This window comes from Mya arenaria, chromosome 8 (genome assembly GCF_026914265.1).
Source record: "Mya arenaria isolate MELC-2E11 chromosome 8, ASM2691426v1".
In the NCBI taxonomy this organism is placed as follows: domain Eukaryota; kingdom Metazoa; phylum Mollusca; class Bivalvia; order Myida; family Myidae; genus Mya; species Mya arenaria.
Genome location: NC_069129.1, coordinates 56,019,205 through 56,034,128, shown reverse-complemented (window position 1 = coordinate 56,034,128; position 14,924 = coordinate 56,019,205). Strand labels below are relative to the sequence as shown.

Genomic DNA, 14,924 nt, shown 5'->3' with positions numbered 1-14,924 from the left:
AGGCTTCAGGGCACAGTTAAAAATCGCTCGGAACATTTCGGCCATGGCCGAGTTATTACGATTGTATAACAAGGTCTATCTCGAAGCTTTGTCGGAGGAGGCCGAGTTATTACGAGTGTATCGAGTTGTTCCCCTTCGCATAATTGTTTTCTGTGTCAGTCAACTTTCGTTTTATTGGAAAGGTAAACAACTTGTTTTAATGCATTAAATGCTTGTTTAGTGCAAAATAGCATTTCACTTACATGGTAAAATATGAATATAACTCTTTATGATCAATTTCAACCATAAAATACTTCACTTAAAACAATTTCAATATTTTTAAAACACCCCCGTTTTTTGCACATTCCCGTTTAGACGTTAGGGATTGGAAGAATCCCGTATAAAACGTCTAATATTTTAGACTAAAGAGCATCGTAGACAAGTGACGCCATCAAAGCCTTACAAGTGGCATATATACATTAAAAATTAAAAAATCAAACATCTGTGCGTGCTTAGGCTGTGTATGTCTGCGGAGTAGCTACAATAATGCGGTCCATAGAATTACCGGAATCCCCTTATTACCGGAATCCACCGGAATCCACCGGAATCTACCATAATCTAATTAAATTATACTTAAATGTTGTTTGTGGGTGTTTTTAAGCTTTAATATATGTAATGTACTAAGAGGTATACCTTTATTATCATATTTCCATATACAGAAAGTGACAAGGATTCCGGTAGTTTGCTGGTCGGATTGCCGATTATAACGATTTGACCAAGCTACCGGAATCCCCTGAGAAATAATAATTAAACTTTACTGAAATGTTTTTGGTACCAAAATCTAATTAAACTATACGTAAATGTTGTTTGGGGGTATTTTTAAGCTTTAATAATGTAATGTTCTACGAGGTACACCTTTATAATTATATTTCCATATACAGAAAGTGACAAGGATTCCGGTAGATTGCAAGTCGGATTGCCGATTATAATGATTTGACCAAGCTACCGGAATCCCCTGAGAAATAGTAATTAAACTATACTTAAATGTTGTTTGGGGTGTTTTTAAGCTTTAATATATGTTATGTACTAAGAGGTATACCTTTATAATCGTAAACTACCGGTATCCTTGTCATTTTCTGATTAAAATTTTACTTTATTCTATATTCAAGCATTAAAATACTTGAAATAGTATTGAAATTTAGTTATTTTAGTAATTCACAGGGGATTCCGGTAGTTTGGTCATAACATAACCAGCGGCAAACTACAGGAATCCTTGTCACTTTCTGATTAAAATTTTACTTTATTCTATATTCAAGCATTAAAATACTTGAAATAGTATTGAAATTTAGTTATTTTAGTAATTCACAGGGGACTCCGGTAGTTTGGTCATAACATAATCAGCGGTAAACTACCGGAATCCTTGTCATTTTCTGATTAAAACTCTTACTTCATTCTATATTTAAGCATTAACATTACATACTTGAAATAATATTGAAATTTAGTTATTTTAGTAATTCACAGGGGATTCCGGTAGCTTGGTCATAACATAATCAGCGGTTAACTACCGGAATCCTTATCCATATTCCTTAAATACAGACTTATACTCATTATAGTCGATGTATACTGACATGAAAACTACCGGAATCCCCGTACCCTTTCAGATAGTATGTACGTACATATGCTCATAATGATATATAATGGGTAGTAAATAATTAAAACACCACCAAACATTTATATAGACTAAAACAATATTAAGTTTTAAATTTCAAGTTATTTCGCAGGTGATTCCGGTAGATTCCGGTGGATTTTGGTAGTTAGGGAGATTCCGGTAATTCTATGTACCCACAATAATGAACAATCAGGGATACCTTTTTTATTATTTTAACATTTTTTACCTATCTCTGTAATGCAATTCGAGTCTGCCATATTAAAAAAATCGCAAAAAGCCTCCGGGTCTCCCTGACGGCCATTAAGGTGGACTTATCTGCAGAGCAGTGCAGAAGCGGATGACACAGGTGCACCAGGTCTGGTAGTGGAGGAAGGGAGTTCTCAGTCTCATATGGTCTGAAGCAGGAAGCTGTTCTGGTATTATTTGTAGTTGGCCCTGAGCTCATCAATAAAACATGAAAAATAAAATGAAAATATTAGGCCAAATAAGAAAAAATGGACCAGGATAAAACAAAAAATACAAACAAATAATGAATTTCTCATTTTTTTGTGCAAATACTCCGAGACAACTGATGACATGTGACCATTGAAGGTGGGCATAGTTCAATACACGCTTAGCTTTTGCTAACATTTAAGTTTTCTTTCAGGAAGCAGATTGACAGTAATCTGGAAGCTGCTTCTGTATGGTAGACATCAAGAAGCCGGTTGATCAGCTGATCGATTCGGCCAATGAGGTGCAGGCGGCTGTGTCCATGAACGTTGCACTGTTCACCATGCCTGAGCTCACTTTCGCCAGCATTGCCAGCATCGTGGCTGCGGGAGCCATGATAATTGGAGGAGTGTTCCCCTTCATCCCACAGTATCGAGACATCTATAGGTCTCAGAATGCTGATGGTTTTTCCCTCTATGTCTGTCTCAACCTGCTGATAGCAAATATACTGAGGATTCTGTTTTGGTAGGTTTTGGGTGAAGATTCAATTTGATATCATTCTTATCTATAGATATTTGTTTTAGGAAAAACTACATTGTATCATAAAATTAATATTTTTTGTTTTTAATAAGAATACTTGAGTTCAAATATTGATGTTTTATCAGTCTAAAACACAATTTACTGTGCTGCATGAATGAATTAAGTTATAGATAACATGAAATTTACATACTCAATTTTGAAAAACACATTGTGGCAAATCTACTCACCAGTGACCATTTATTAACAAAGTTTGTCAATTTTCTGTGTTTGTTTTAGGTTTGGTAAGCATTTTGAGCTGCCATTGCTAGCCCAGAGTGTGATAATGACATTCACAATGATGGCACTTGTTCACCTGTGTGTTACTGTGAAGCACAAGACAGAGATTATCAAGTCACGACAACACCAGTTCTCAGGTAGAAATTGAACACAACCCATTCAATCACATATTGGAGTTGAAAATACATTGTACAAATGACTCAGTTATTTTATGGGTATTAATACATCCTTACCACATTCACTAGTTATTCTTAAATATTAATTAAAAAAGTTTTTTTGTTTGTGTTTTTTTTGTTTGTGTTTTTCTGATATTCAGATATTGCTTTTGATAATCCATAGTGTAAATTAATATTGGTTTTAGTACATTTCAACAAAAAGCTGTTAAATTGTTATTCTTGACAGCTACCCTGACATTTCTTTAACTTGTATTGTTTTGAAAATTGCGAACATTCCATTAAAACGGAAAACCTTATGATTTTTGCAATCATACTTTAAAACCTTAGTAATTGATTTGATCTTCGAACTGAATATACTTGAGTAAGAGATGTAACATTAAGTGTGTGTCATTTCTATTTTCTTTGCTTTGACTATTGTATTGTTAACAGGCACATATTTTCATGTTATATATTTTATTTACATTTGCTGGTGTTTTTTGACAGATGTCACACGTGAGCACAGGTTCTTGGGTACGTGACTCCTTGCACACTTCCGGTGTCTGCCTGCTTACAGCTCACACATGTTAATGTACAGGGGCGTAGCTAGAGAATTAAACTCCAGAATCAAGGCCCAGCCCTCCTCGCCCCTGATCTTTAGTGTTTGTTTTTTTCTCCATTTTTGCAAGTCCATACACAGGGATTCATAAGTACAGGAGAGCTTTAAACCGCAGACTATTGTACTATTAAAAAAAATGTTTTTGCTCAGACATTTACATTAACAGTGGGAAGTACCTTGAAATGAATATAAATGACTTAATGAATATAATTGACTGTGGAGACAATTTCAAAAAGATCTTAGCCCAATTACCCTGCTTTAGGCATAAATTCCTCATACGCAAACAGACGCCCAGTTATTTTTCAAGATGAACAATTATCAGCTGTTAGAACCCATGAATACCCATACAATTATTTCTCTTGATGTTTCACTTGTATGTTCGTATGACTAGCTACGCCCCTACTATTGCAGCTAATATCTTTTTCCTTTCTGATACTGAGGGATTTACCTTTTTTCATTGTATATCATTGCAATTTTCCTATTCAAAGTTTGTTTGTTTTTCGTTTGAATATATATGAGAAATTCAATAATGACCAATTTGAGGACGATCACTCAGATTCAGAAAGGAAAATGGCATATGAATTACTTCAAGCGGACAACAATTATGTTCTTGTTGTTAACGTTGCTTTTTTCAGTTCTAAGGCTGTACTCTCACCAAATTTCATTTTGGCTTTTAATAAATCTCAGAATCTTTTGTATGCAGGTATTCAATTCTATAAGATGGCACTCACTCTATCTTGCTGTTGACCTAGCTTTCATAGCAAAATGATAATATCTGCTTGTGATCCCAAGCTGTTTCATTATAAGTGTGGAATGTACCTACATTTAGGTTAACATGGTAGTATCTTTTTTACCAGGGGTCTTGGGGTGATCCCAGGCTGTTACATAGCAATTGTGAAATGTCCCTACATTAAGGTAAACAAATTGACTATTGCAGAATAGGCCTACTCTCAAAGTGTTGCGGTTTTTTTGTGTGGTGACTCTTGAAGGCTTCATTTTTCATGTTATAAAGTTAGTAAGCTGATACCAGCTGGGAGTGTGTGCTAGGGTTGCCTATGTTAATAAGTGAAATGGGAAATGGGCAACCATCTATATACAATGTGTTTACTTTAACAAACATTGTTTGATTGACAAAAGACACCTAAGATTTGCACATTATATCCAGTTTAAAGTTCATATACTCTCTAAAAAACTTGACTGTCAGTCAGTGAGTGTCCATGTTTGAGCCAATGATAATGTATGTGCATATAATCATTATTATTAGTAGTAGTATACACCACAAAAATATATACAAAGTTAAATAAGCAATGTAAAATTAAAGCTGCACTCTCACAGATATACCATTTTAACAACTTTTTTTATTTTTTGTCTTGGAAAGACCAATTTTTTGCGTAAATATCAACAAACCAATGATATAAGATTGCTGACAAAAAATAAGATCGTAGATTTTCATATTTCCCTTTGAAAATTAATGTTTTATGGCTTAAACTGTTACTAACAGTTTAAGAAAAATATATAAAATATCAATTTTTGAACTTATATATAAAAATCTTCGATCTGATTTTTTCTAAGCAGTCTTATATAACTGGTTTCCATGGCTTTTGGCAAAAACTAGCTCGTTCCAAGACAAAAAATAAAAAAAGTTGTCAAAACATTCAATCTGTGAGAGTGCAGCTTTTATATGCACTTACATATACATGCCTGCATGTGCGCTCAAAAGGCTAGTCATGTAAATTATTGTATTAAAATTTAAGGTAAGATTTCTTATTTCAAGTAATTGGTAATATAAATAAACTAAATCAGTATCATTATTGGCTAAATTTAGATGATACAAGACTGAACACATGTATGTATGGTAAGCACGTAGTGGTTCTGGGAAATACTGTCATATTTTCAAAAGTTTATTTTTACCATAATATTTTAAAATTACTTAAAAACGACAGATTAATCAATATTTTTTATGATGTTTCCAGTATGACCCACAATCATGAACTGGAAGTATTGTAAAACATATATTGTTTACATTAAAGTCTTTGTTTAAGTGCAGCGATATTTTTGCAGGTGCTTCTTTAAGTTATATGGAGGAGAATTGTTTGTTTCGGTGTAAGATCACAATATATTTTACAAAGTGAGCCCTTAAAGCTTTTTTTGCTTTTGGTGAAATATTTTGCAATGTTGCACTGAAATCAAATATTTATTATTTTATTATATGCCTAAAAAAGGTTTAACGAGACATTCAGTTTTATAGTTTTTCAGAAAAGAACGCTGAATTGTATGAGAAGGTGACATCATTTCAGACATCATTGAAATTGTGTCACAGCCCTGTGTCACTGACATTGAATTTGAACTTGAGAATAGTTAAAATATCAATTTTATTTCACTGATAATTCTCTTTAAATCACTGGAAAGCATATGATAAAACACATTTAATGTTCTGCACTTGTTGGAAAGACAAGCCATAGTCTGTGTGTGTTCATCATTGACACCAGTATGTCCTTACACCCAAGAGCACAAAACACAGACAAATTAAATTTAGCCAGAAACTTTTTTTAACTTAAAGACAGAAACTTGGTGGTATAACTCTTGGATTAACTGATGGCTATGTTGGTGTTAAGTTAAACTGAGTGTGTTGTTCATCTTTCAAAGCATGTTGAACTTTCTGAGCATGTTACTTGTTGTAAATTATGCATTGTGTCATTATTTGTGTATCTTCATTTTTCAATTGCTGTAGAATCCTCTTATTTGGCTTGGTCCTTTTTTCATGATTTTTTAAAGTTGCCAATTTTCGCAGTGTTAAATATTTGGTAATGAACTTGTAATTAGCAACTGAAAATTAAATGCTATGGTAGGGCCTAAAAAAAAAATACATTTGGTTCGGGTTACCCGACCCTACCTACGGAATAGGCGCCGACCCTACCGTTTTTATAGTCAGTTTGAAAAAAAAATCAAAAACTAAAAAAAAAAAAAAAAATTTTTTTTTTTTTTTTTTTTTTAATTGCTTTTCAATATGTAGTTTAAACCTTAAATGCTTCTACAGAATATAACTTTAACACCATTCTCCAATGACGAAAATGATATTCTTATATAAAGCCTAATAAAAAAAAAAAAAAAAAAAAAAAAATGCCTACCTACCCTACCTATTTTTGAAAAGGATGTAACCCTAACCAAACAAATTTTTTTTTTAGGCCTAGGCTTTATATATAGACCGTACATATACACGGGATATTAGATAGAAAAGATGTGGTGACAATTAAACCATCGCAAATGAAGGAATTCTACAGTGGTTACTCATTAACAGATCGAAAATAATTTTACTCCTAAGTTCTATATTAATTATGACATGTTATCTCAGATGGAAACACTTTCATCTAACTACAGTTTGAGTTTTATTTTCATTGATAATTAATATCATTTACTTTTTAGAACACCATAGATATTTTGGAATAGTGCATTCATGTGAATATTGTTACCATCTTGTTTGTCATTACTATAAATCAAGAGATGCCCGCAAGAATGTTGTATGTCCTTCTATAAATTCAGGTAGTTACTACAATCTTGCAGGCACACCTTGAATAATGATTGTAATCATTTTGCTTTATTTTCAGACATCATTTAACATTGCAAAGCAGAAATCTTTAGTCTTAAATCCTTTTGTCACCAGGTAAGATTTTAAAACTCCAATGTATCTTTCAATGGCCTTTCTGTTTTTTTCAGACTTGGACATTGAGCATTTCTGGCAGTGGACAGACTTTGGTAGCTATGTACAGTTTACAGCGGCCTTTACAGTGTTGATGGGTCTGCTCACATATCTGTTCCTCGGGAACTGGGTGTTCATAGAGACTATAGGCTTCCTTGCCGTGTTTGCTGAGGCCATGCTGGGGGCGCCACAGTTCTACCGCAATTTTCAAAACAAGTCCACTCAGGGAATGAGGTATGCTGGATATCTGATAGATTGGTTATCTTCTGTTAATTCCTTTAACTTGTTTCTTTTGCCAATTATATTAGGGGTTTAACAGGATCGTGGTTTAATTCAAGGTCAAGGGCTTGTCCCTGTAATTTCCATTCGTTTATTTAAAATTTGCCACTTTTTTTGATAATTGTTTATTTATTTTTTTTAAAAAATGAAGGAAAATATCACATTTTTAAATATGATTCCTCTTCTATTTATTTGAGGCATTCTATCTTGTTAGTACCTTTATCCAGATCTAAGTGTGATAGTTTCAATATTTTGCTACCTGCTTGAGTGAATTGACTTTAACCAGCATTTAAATTTAACACAAAGTTGAAGAAATTAAAAAAAAAAATGTGTAGTCATACATGTCTGTAACGTTTGTGAATAAAAAATGACAAGAGCATACCTTAAAAAAATGAATCTCAAAGATAATTTTATGACATATTTCCAGCAAGAAGATGGTTGGCATGTGGACGATGGGTGATGTTTTCAAAACATGTTACTTTGTGATACGGGAGGCACCGCCCCAGTTCTGGATCTGCGGGTCCCTGCAAGTCATGATCGACATATCAATATTTATTCAGGTGTTTGTCTACCGCAGAAACTTTGTGCCCCATGCGGCTATTAGCTAGTCTTGTTACACGGCAATAAGCTAGTCTTGTTTCATTCTTTATAGGGTTTTTATCTTTCATTTTTAAAAGGACTCACATATTTTATGGTGGCATCATTTCTTTAAAACATTGTTGTAATTGAGTTATTTAATTTTCATTTATGAATAAACACCAAATAGCGACTGAAGCCTGAAATAATTCAATTTTTAATAAGAGATACTAACGTTTCCATGTAAATATATAAGTAATATCTATCACATGTTTAGATAATAATTAACAATAAGGCTCTCTTTTGAAATATGTTGGTGATGCTTTTTCATTGGAACTAGTATTTTCTTCACATTTCTCTTTTTACCGTAATATGATGACTGACACTCTATACTAAATGAGTCCCTTTATTGAGGGTGAACTATTTAAATTCGGGTTGAATGTGGCTTTTTTTATCCATGTATTTCATATTGCTTTATTGCTTTATTGCTGGATATGTTCATGTATCAGTCAGATTATTATTCATTTTTCAAGGTAGACAGATTTTTCATTTTTTACGGTCACAAATTTATTTATTGATATGAAAAAACAGCACAGGCATTCAAAATATGTTTTACACGTGTTCCTATTAAGTCCCAAACCAAATAAAGTAGATTCAATTTTACAAAACATATAGCCTGTCTATGGTGATCTTTGGGGATGTTCGAGTTGATATGTCTCAGCTGTTTTGCAATTGATTTTACTTTTTATGAAGTTTTTGTTGAACATTTTTAATTTTCATTTATCTATCAACTTTCAATGCAACTGTCACTCCACATAAACATGTATGTTTATATTTAGCCCGGGTATTTAATTAATTGATTACCACATTTCTTAGGCTTTTAGGATGCACTTGGTTTCTTAATTGTTTGTGTCGGCGGCATTATTGTGCAAAATCTTACAACTATGGTGATACCTAAAAAACATAAAAGATATCCAATTGAAACTAGGTATAAATTTATGTTACCAGCGACAATACAGCGACAAGACATGCAAGACACATAACTCTGTCTCAAATAATAATCAAGTCATACCCTTTGTTCATTTGAAAAACATAACATAAAACTGAAATTGTCAAAAGTGCATTATATTTTCATTTGGAATTAAAAGCACTTTAACTTATGCAAAAGAAGCGTTCGAATCTTAAATTTAGATCAAATATTATTCATAAAATGTATTACATTCTATGATAGGAAGTTTTTTCAGCTGCAAATACCTCATACATGTTATTTAAATGAGCCGCATCCTTCAAAAATGGGTCATGCAAATTAACATCCCTTTAACGATGTAAAAATATTGGGGTATGCATATGCGTTTTTTTACTAATATTTCGAATGCATTTTGTTTAGTTAGAATAACAATCCCCCTGATATACACGAGAATAATCAAGAATAATGGGTCCTAAACAAAACAAAAAAAACAAGTATAGGACTCTGGATATGTAGCAAAATTTATCACTGTTTTAATTGGTTTCAAATATTTAATACACTGTAGAAAGTGAAAAGAAGAAAAATAATGCTTTGGAATTACATACATGCTCTTTATTTGCTAATCAACTTGTGTTCATTTTGTTTCATGTAAAACACAAAAAAAATCATTTTTGTTCACAAGTCCCAAAATTGGTGGATGCAACTCAACTATTAAATTTATTTCATGTATAGCTATCACATATTTTTTTGCATTGTATGTCATTTCTTATGTTCATTGTAAAAACATTGTTATATGTTAACATGGGTTACATTAAACTGGTATGGTGAATCAATTTGTAGTTACCGGTAACAACCATTTACATACCAAAATGGGTGCTGTCATTCCAAAAAGTGTGTTGTCATACTGAACAGTTTGTCAGCATACCAAATAGTTTGTCATCATTCGAAACAGTTTGACAATATACCAAACAGTGTGTCATCATACTCAACTTGTGTTGTCATACCAAACAGTGTGTCATCATACTCAACTTGTGTTGTCATACCAAACCGTGTGTCATCATACTCAACTTGTGTTGTCATACCAAACAATGTGTCATCATACTCAACTTGTTTTGTCATACCAAACAATGTGTCATCAACCTCAACTTGTTTTGTCATACCAAACAGTGTGTCATCATACCAAACAGTGTGTCATCATACCAAACAGTTTGTCGTCATACCCAACAATTATTTATCATACCAAACAATGGTTTTATGGGTTATTTTCCCCACCTTATGTACCGAATGTTCATACAGACATGTACCGGGTATGTCAGTGTGTGGGTTATTGATCCTAAATTCATGTACATATGTTATTGTTGATGAATGATTTATGTGGTTAACTGTTTCAGTATGAAGTTAAGTTAAGCGAAAAAGTTTTTGGTCAATATTACTTCAGAGGTCAGCAAAATACACAATGTATCCTTTTATAATGCCAGTCTATAATTATTATATTGAATACTGGAACATAATATACTGGTATATATTAAGAATTTTTTGACAAATAGTTCCATTTAAGGATTCATAATGAAATAGAATGGGTAAATAGAATGTCTACCCATAATTCTACAGTCTATATGCTTTTTGTAGCCCTGTCTCTCAACCATATTCAGTTCTATGCAAATGCATGAAGTTTATGATATGATAATATATATGGTACATTTGATTATACTTTTGATAAACATATATCAATATAAGGCAATGTAAAGAAGAATACATGGTATTTCATTCCATTTTGTAATAACTGACTAGTGTGAAGGATCCATGTATTGCAAATGCTGTTCACTTTGTGTAAACCTTTATATTATGTGATAATGTAAATATGCAGAAATATTTGGTGCGATTGTTTGTTACAACAAGTGTGGGAGGTAGTATTCAGTGTAGCAAGTTTGTTCTGTCTAAGGGTATGTACCCCTATATTGATGTGCAATATTGTTCATTAAAACATAGACAATGGGGCCATCTTATTAACTTGTATACGGCATAATATTGTTAGATCAAGAATTTGAGTTCAATATTAAGCAAGAACCACATATCATATTGTAATTTTCACTTGCAAGATCAAATAAACATTGCCGAAACTGACCATTAAAGGTCTTGGTTTTAGAAAATATATATAACTTTTCGGAAATGTTAATTTGAAAAAGCTATTGTAAGATATGTGTGCTAAAAAGATGGCCCAACTCAGCACCACTTTCATTAGTAGTTTATTAATTCACAAAAATACTATAAGCTGCACAGTCTCACTTATCGACAGTTTTGACATTTTTAAAAAATAATGTCTCAGAATCAGCTTATTTTGGCATCAATGCTTTTAGTTATGCATGATGACTCACAAATAGAACAGATCTCATTGGTTTGAAAAACTGCCAAAAATTTCATTTTTTATAAAGCTGAAGTTTGGCTTTTAGCCATAAAACATTAATCTTCAAAACTAAATATGAAAAACTGCAACTGATATCTTGTCAGTAGTCGGATATCACTGGTTGCCACAAATCTCAACAAGAAATGGCTCATTTCAAATGAACCAAAAATGAAAAAGCTGTCAAATGGTCAATATGTGAGGGTCCAGCTTAAGTCATATCTCAACCTCTATCATGTTACCAATTAACATCAAAAGTTATTCCAAATCGTACTTGTTTTTTTTACTCTTTTTATAAAGCGCATATCAGGTACTCTGCATACCAAAAGTTGGTTAATATTCCAAAGAAATATGCAATAGTTAGTTTAAACTTATTTATTTTACAAAGAATGTGAAACAAGTTCTTACACCATATGTTAATCACTCTCGTTGGCACGATGTTACGCGAGAATGTGGTCTTGTGTTGTTGGGGAAACGGGATTACCCAAAGGAAACCCACTTGGTGACCACAAATCAAACTCACATGCAGGAATTGTTTCCTTGAAATTGACATAATGTTTCCAACACATTTTATGAGAAAATATATTTTAAAAAACATAACAACATATAAGATTTTGAATCATTTTTGATGTTATGTGGTAAAATGAGTTTAGACTGAGATTAAGAGTTGTATTTTTGTGTGCTGGTAGTTCCATGAGTTAAGATTGTTATATGAACAACATGTCATTAAATATAATAAACTTGTAAGATTACATTATGTGCATTTAAATTGTTAAAATATGCATGTATGTGTATTCTGTCCATATATATATGTAAATTATGAACTGTGTTATTTCCCTGCAAATTCATGCATTAAATGCAAACACATCCACAAAACATAGCAGCATGTTTAGTGTCAATTCAAATAATTCTTCAATGAAATGTAAAAGTTTATTTTTGGTGTATATTATATTCAGTTAAGCTTCCGTAATATATGCACAGAATGGTAAAGAAAAGTATTAATGATTATGTTTTGTTAAATTATTAAGTTTTGTTAAGGTATGATTTGTTGGGGCTCAGGGGCCATGATTACGAATAGGCTCAAGTCCAAGTCTAGACTCAGACTCATTTTTATAAAGGAACAAATAATCATGTTTATTCCATTATTCAGCAAATTTTACCATCAGTGCTCTGATAGAAGGAAAATTACAACGAAATGAAGTTTTGCCATATTGAGTCTTGAGGCTGAACTCAGACTTGTGATCACTGCCCCAGATCAATCTATGCATTGAAATTTGAACTCATAGAGACAAAAAGTGTTCACTTAATGTAGTGTCCAGGGGGTGATTTCATCAAGAATCCTAACACCTATGTTAATACCAAGTAGAGGTTTCACACGGTTTAAAATAACTCTTCTAGTTATGAGAACATCATGTACATTGTTGTTATAAGAACCGCTCCTAGTGATGAGAACCCCTCCTAGTTCTGCTCCTAGGTATAAGAATGGCTCCTAGTTATAAGAACCACTCCTAGTGATGAGAACCGCTACTAGTTCTACTCCTAGTTATAAGAATGGCTCCTAGTGATGAGAAACGCTCCTACTTCTGATACTTGGTATGAGAACTGCGCCTAGATATCAGAACCACTCTTAGTTCTGCTTCTGGGTATGAGAACCGCTCCTCATTCTGACGCTTGGTATGAGAACCACTCTTAGTTCTGCTCCTGGGTATGATAACTGCGCTTAGTTCTGCTCCTAGGTGTGGGAACCGCTCTTAGTTCTGCTCCTGGGTATGATAACTGCGCTTAGTTCTGCTCCTGGGTGTGGGAACCGCTCTTAGTTTTGCTCCTGGGTATGATAACTGCGCTTAGTTCTGCTCCTGGGTGTGAGAACCCCTCTTAGTTCTGCTCCTGGGTATGATAACTGCGCTTAGTTCTGCTCATGGGTGTGGGAACCGCTCTTAGTTTTGCTCCTGGGTATGATAACTGCGCTTAGTTCTGCTCATGGGTGTGGGAACCGCTCTTAGTTTTGCTCCTGGGTATGATAACTGCGCTTAGTTCTGCTCCTCGGTGTGGGAACCGCTCTTAGTTTTGCTCCTGGGTATGATAACTGCGCTTAGTTCTGCTCCTGGGTGTGGGAACCGCTCTTAGTTTTGCTCCTGGGTATGATAACTGCGCTTAGTTCTGCTCCTGGGTGTGGGAACCGCTCTTAGTTTTGCTCCTGGGTATGATAACTGCGCTTAGTTCTGCTCCTGGGTGTGAGAACCGCTCTTAGTTTTGCTCCTGGGTATGATAACTGCGCTTAGTTCTGCTCCTGGGTGTGGGAACCGCTCTTAGTTTTGCTCCTGGGTATGATAACTGCGCTTAGTTCTGCTCCTGGGTGTGAGAACCGCTCTTAGTTTTGCTCCTGGGTATGATAACTGCGCTTAGTTCTGCTCCTGGGTGTGAGAACCGCTCTTAGTTTTGCTCCTGGGTATGATAACTGCGCTTAGTTCTGCTCCTGGGTGTGAGAACCGCTCTTAGTTTTGCTCCTGGGTATGATAACTGCGCTTAGTTCTGCTCCTGGGTGTGAGAACCGCTCTTAGTTTTGCTCCTGGGTATGATAACTGCGCTTAGTTCTGCTCCTGGGTGTGGGAACCGCTCTTAGTTTTGCTCCTGGGTATGATAACTGCGCTTAGTTCTGCTCCTGGGTGTGGGAACCGCTCTTAGTTTTGCTCCTGGGTATGATAACTGCGCTTAGTTCTGCTCCTGGGTGTGAGAACCGCTCTTAGTTTTGCTCCTGGGTATGATAACTTCTCTGAGTTCTGCTCCTGGGTATGAGGACTGCTTGTAAATCTGCTCCTAGATGTGAGAACTGCTCCTAGTTGTGTTGTTGGGTATGATAACTGCTGCGAGTTCTGCTCCTAGGTAAAATAGCCGCTGCGAGTTCTGCTCCTAGGTATGAAAACCGCTCCTAGGATTCTTGATAAAATGTTGCCTTGTAGTTTTATTATGCTTTATTATGTTTGTTCTAATGTTGGTTCTGTGATGTAAAGCACATTCTTGTTCAGGTCATGTAAAATGTATATTATTCCCAAATTTCATTAAAAATTGTAATTATTAAGTCAACTATGACAACTATCCATAAAAACTTCTATCACTTCTAAAACATTCAATTACTATTTTATCCAGCAAAACCTAGTGATCTCATTTATGAAATGTTAGAAATCAGTGTTCTTCAATTGTCACATTAGACACCTGTGTGTCAAATACACTTACTCTTAAATAATGACCACTATGTAAATGTATATTTATTTTCGATGCTTGTAGTAAAAACGATGTGTGCATATCCTTTTGGGAGAAGATATTTTTAAATAAAATGAGA

The 14,924-nt window shown here is 34.0% G+C and overlaps 2 protein-coding genes across 3 annotated transcripts in view; one reads left to right on the top strand and one right to left on the bottom strand.

Moving 5' to 3' along the window:
• Positions 1-471, bottom strand: part of LOC128242824 (kelch-like protein 26) — a 13,736-nt gene extending 13,265 nt beyond the window's left edge. The window contains exon 1 of the mRNA XM_052960175.1: positions 243-471. The gene's annotated coding sequence lies outside the window, so the exon portion shown is untranslated. The remainder of the gene's footprint in view (positions 1-242) is intronic.
• LOC128242825 (solute carrier family 66 member 2-like) overlaps positions 1-14,924 on the top strand; it is a 17,094-nt gene extending 2,170 nt beyond the window's left edge. The window contains exons 1-6 of one of the 2 annotated variants that reach the window (XM_052960178.1): positions 146-182; positions 2,295-2,602; positions 2,894-3,030; positions 3,553-3,579; positions 7,379-7,595; positions 8,068-14,924. In XM_052960178.1, the coding sequence (XP_052816138.1) occupies positions 2,331-2,602; positions 2,894-3,030; positions 3,553-3,579; positions 7,379-7,595; positions 8,068-8,248 (834 nt within the window). In that variant the 5' untranslated portion in view covers positions 146-182; positions 2,295-2,330 and the 3' untranslated portion in view covers positions 8,249-14,924. Of the gene's footprint in view, positions 1-145; positions 183-2,294; positions 2,603-2,893; positions 3,031-3,552; positions 3,580-7,378; positions 7,596-8,067 lie in introns of those variants that run through there. The other variant, XM_052960177.1, reaches the window with a different exon arrangement.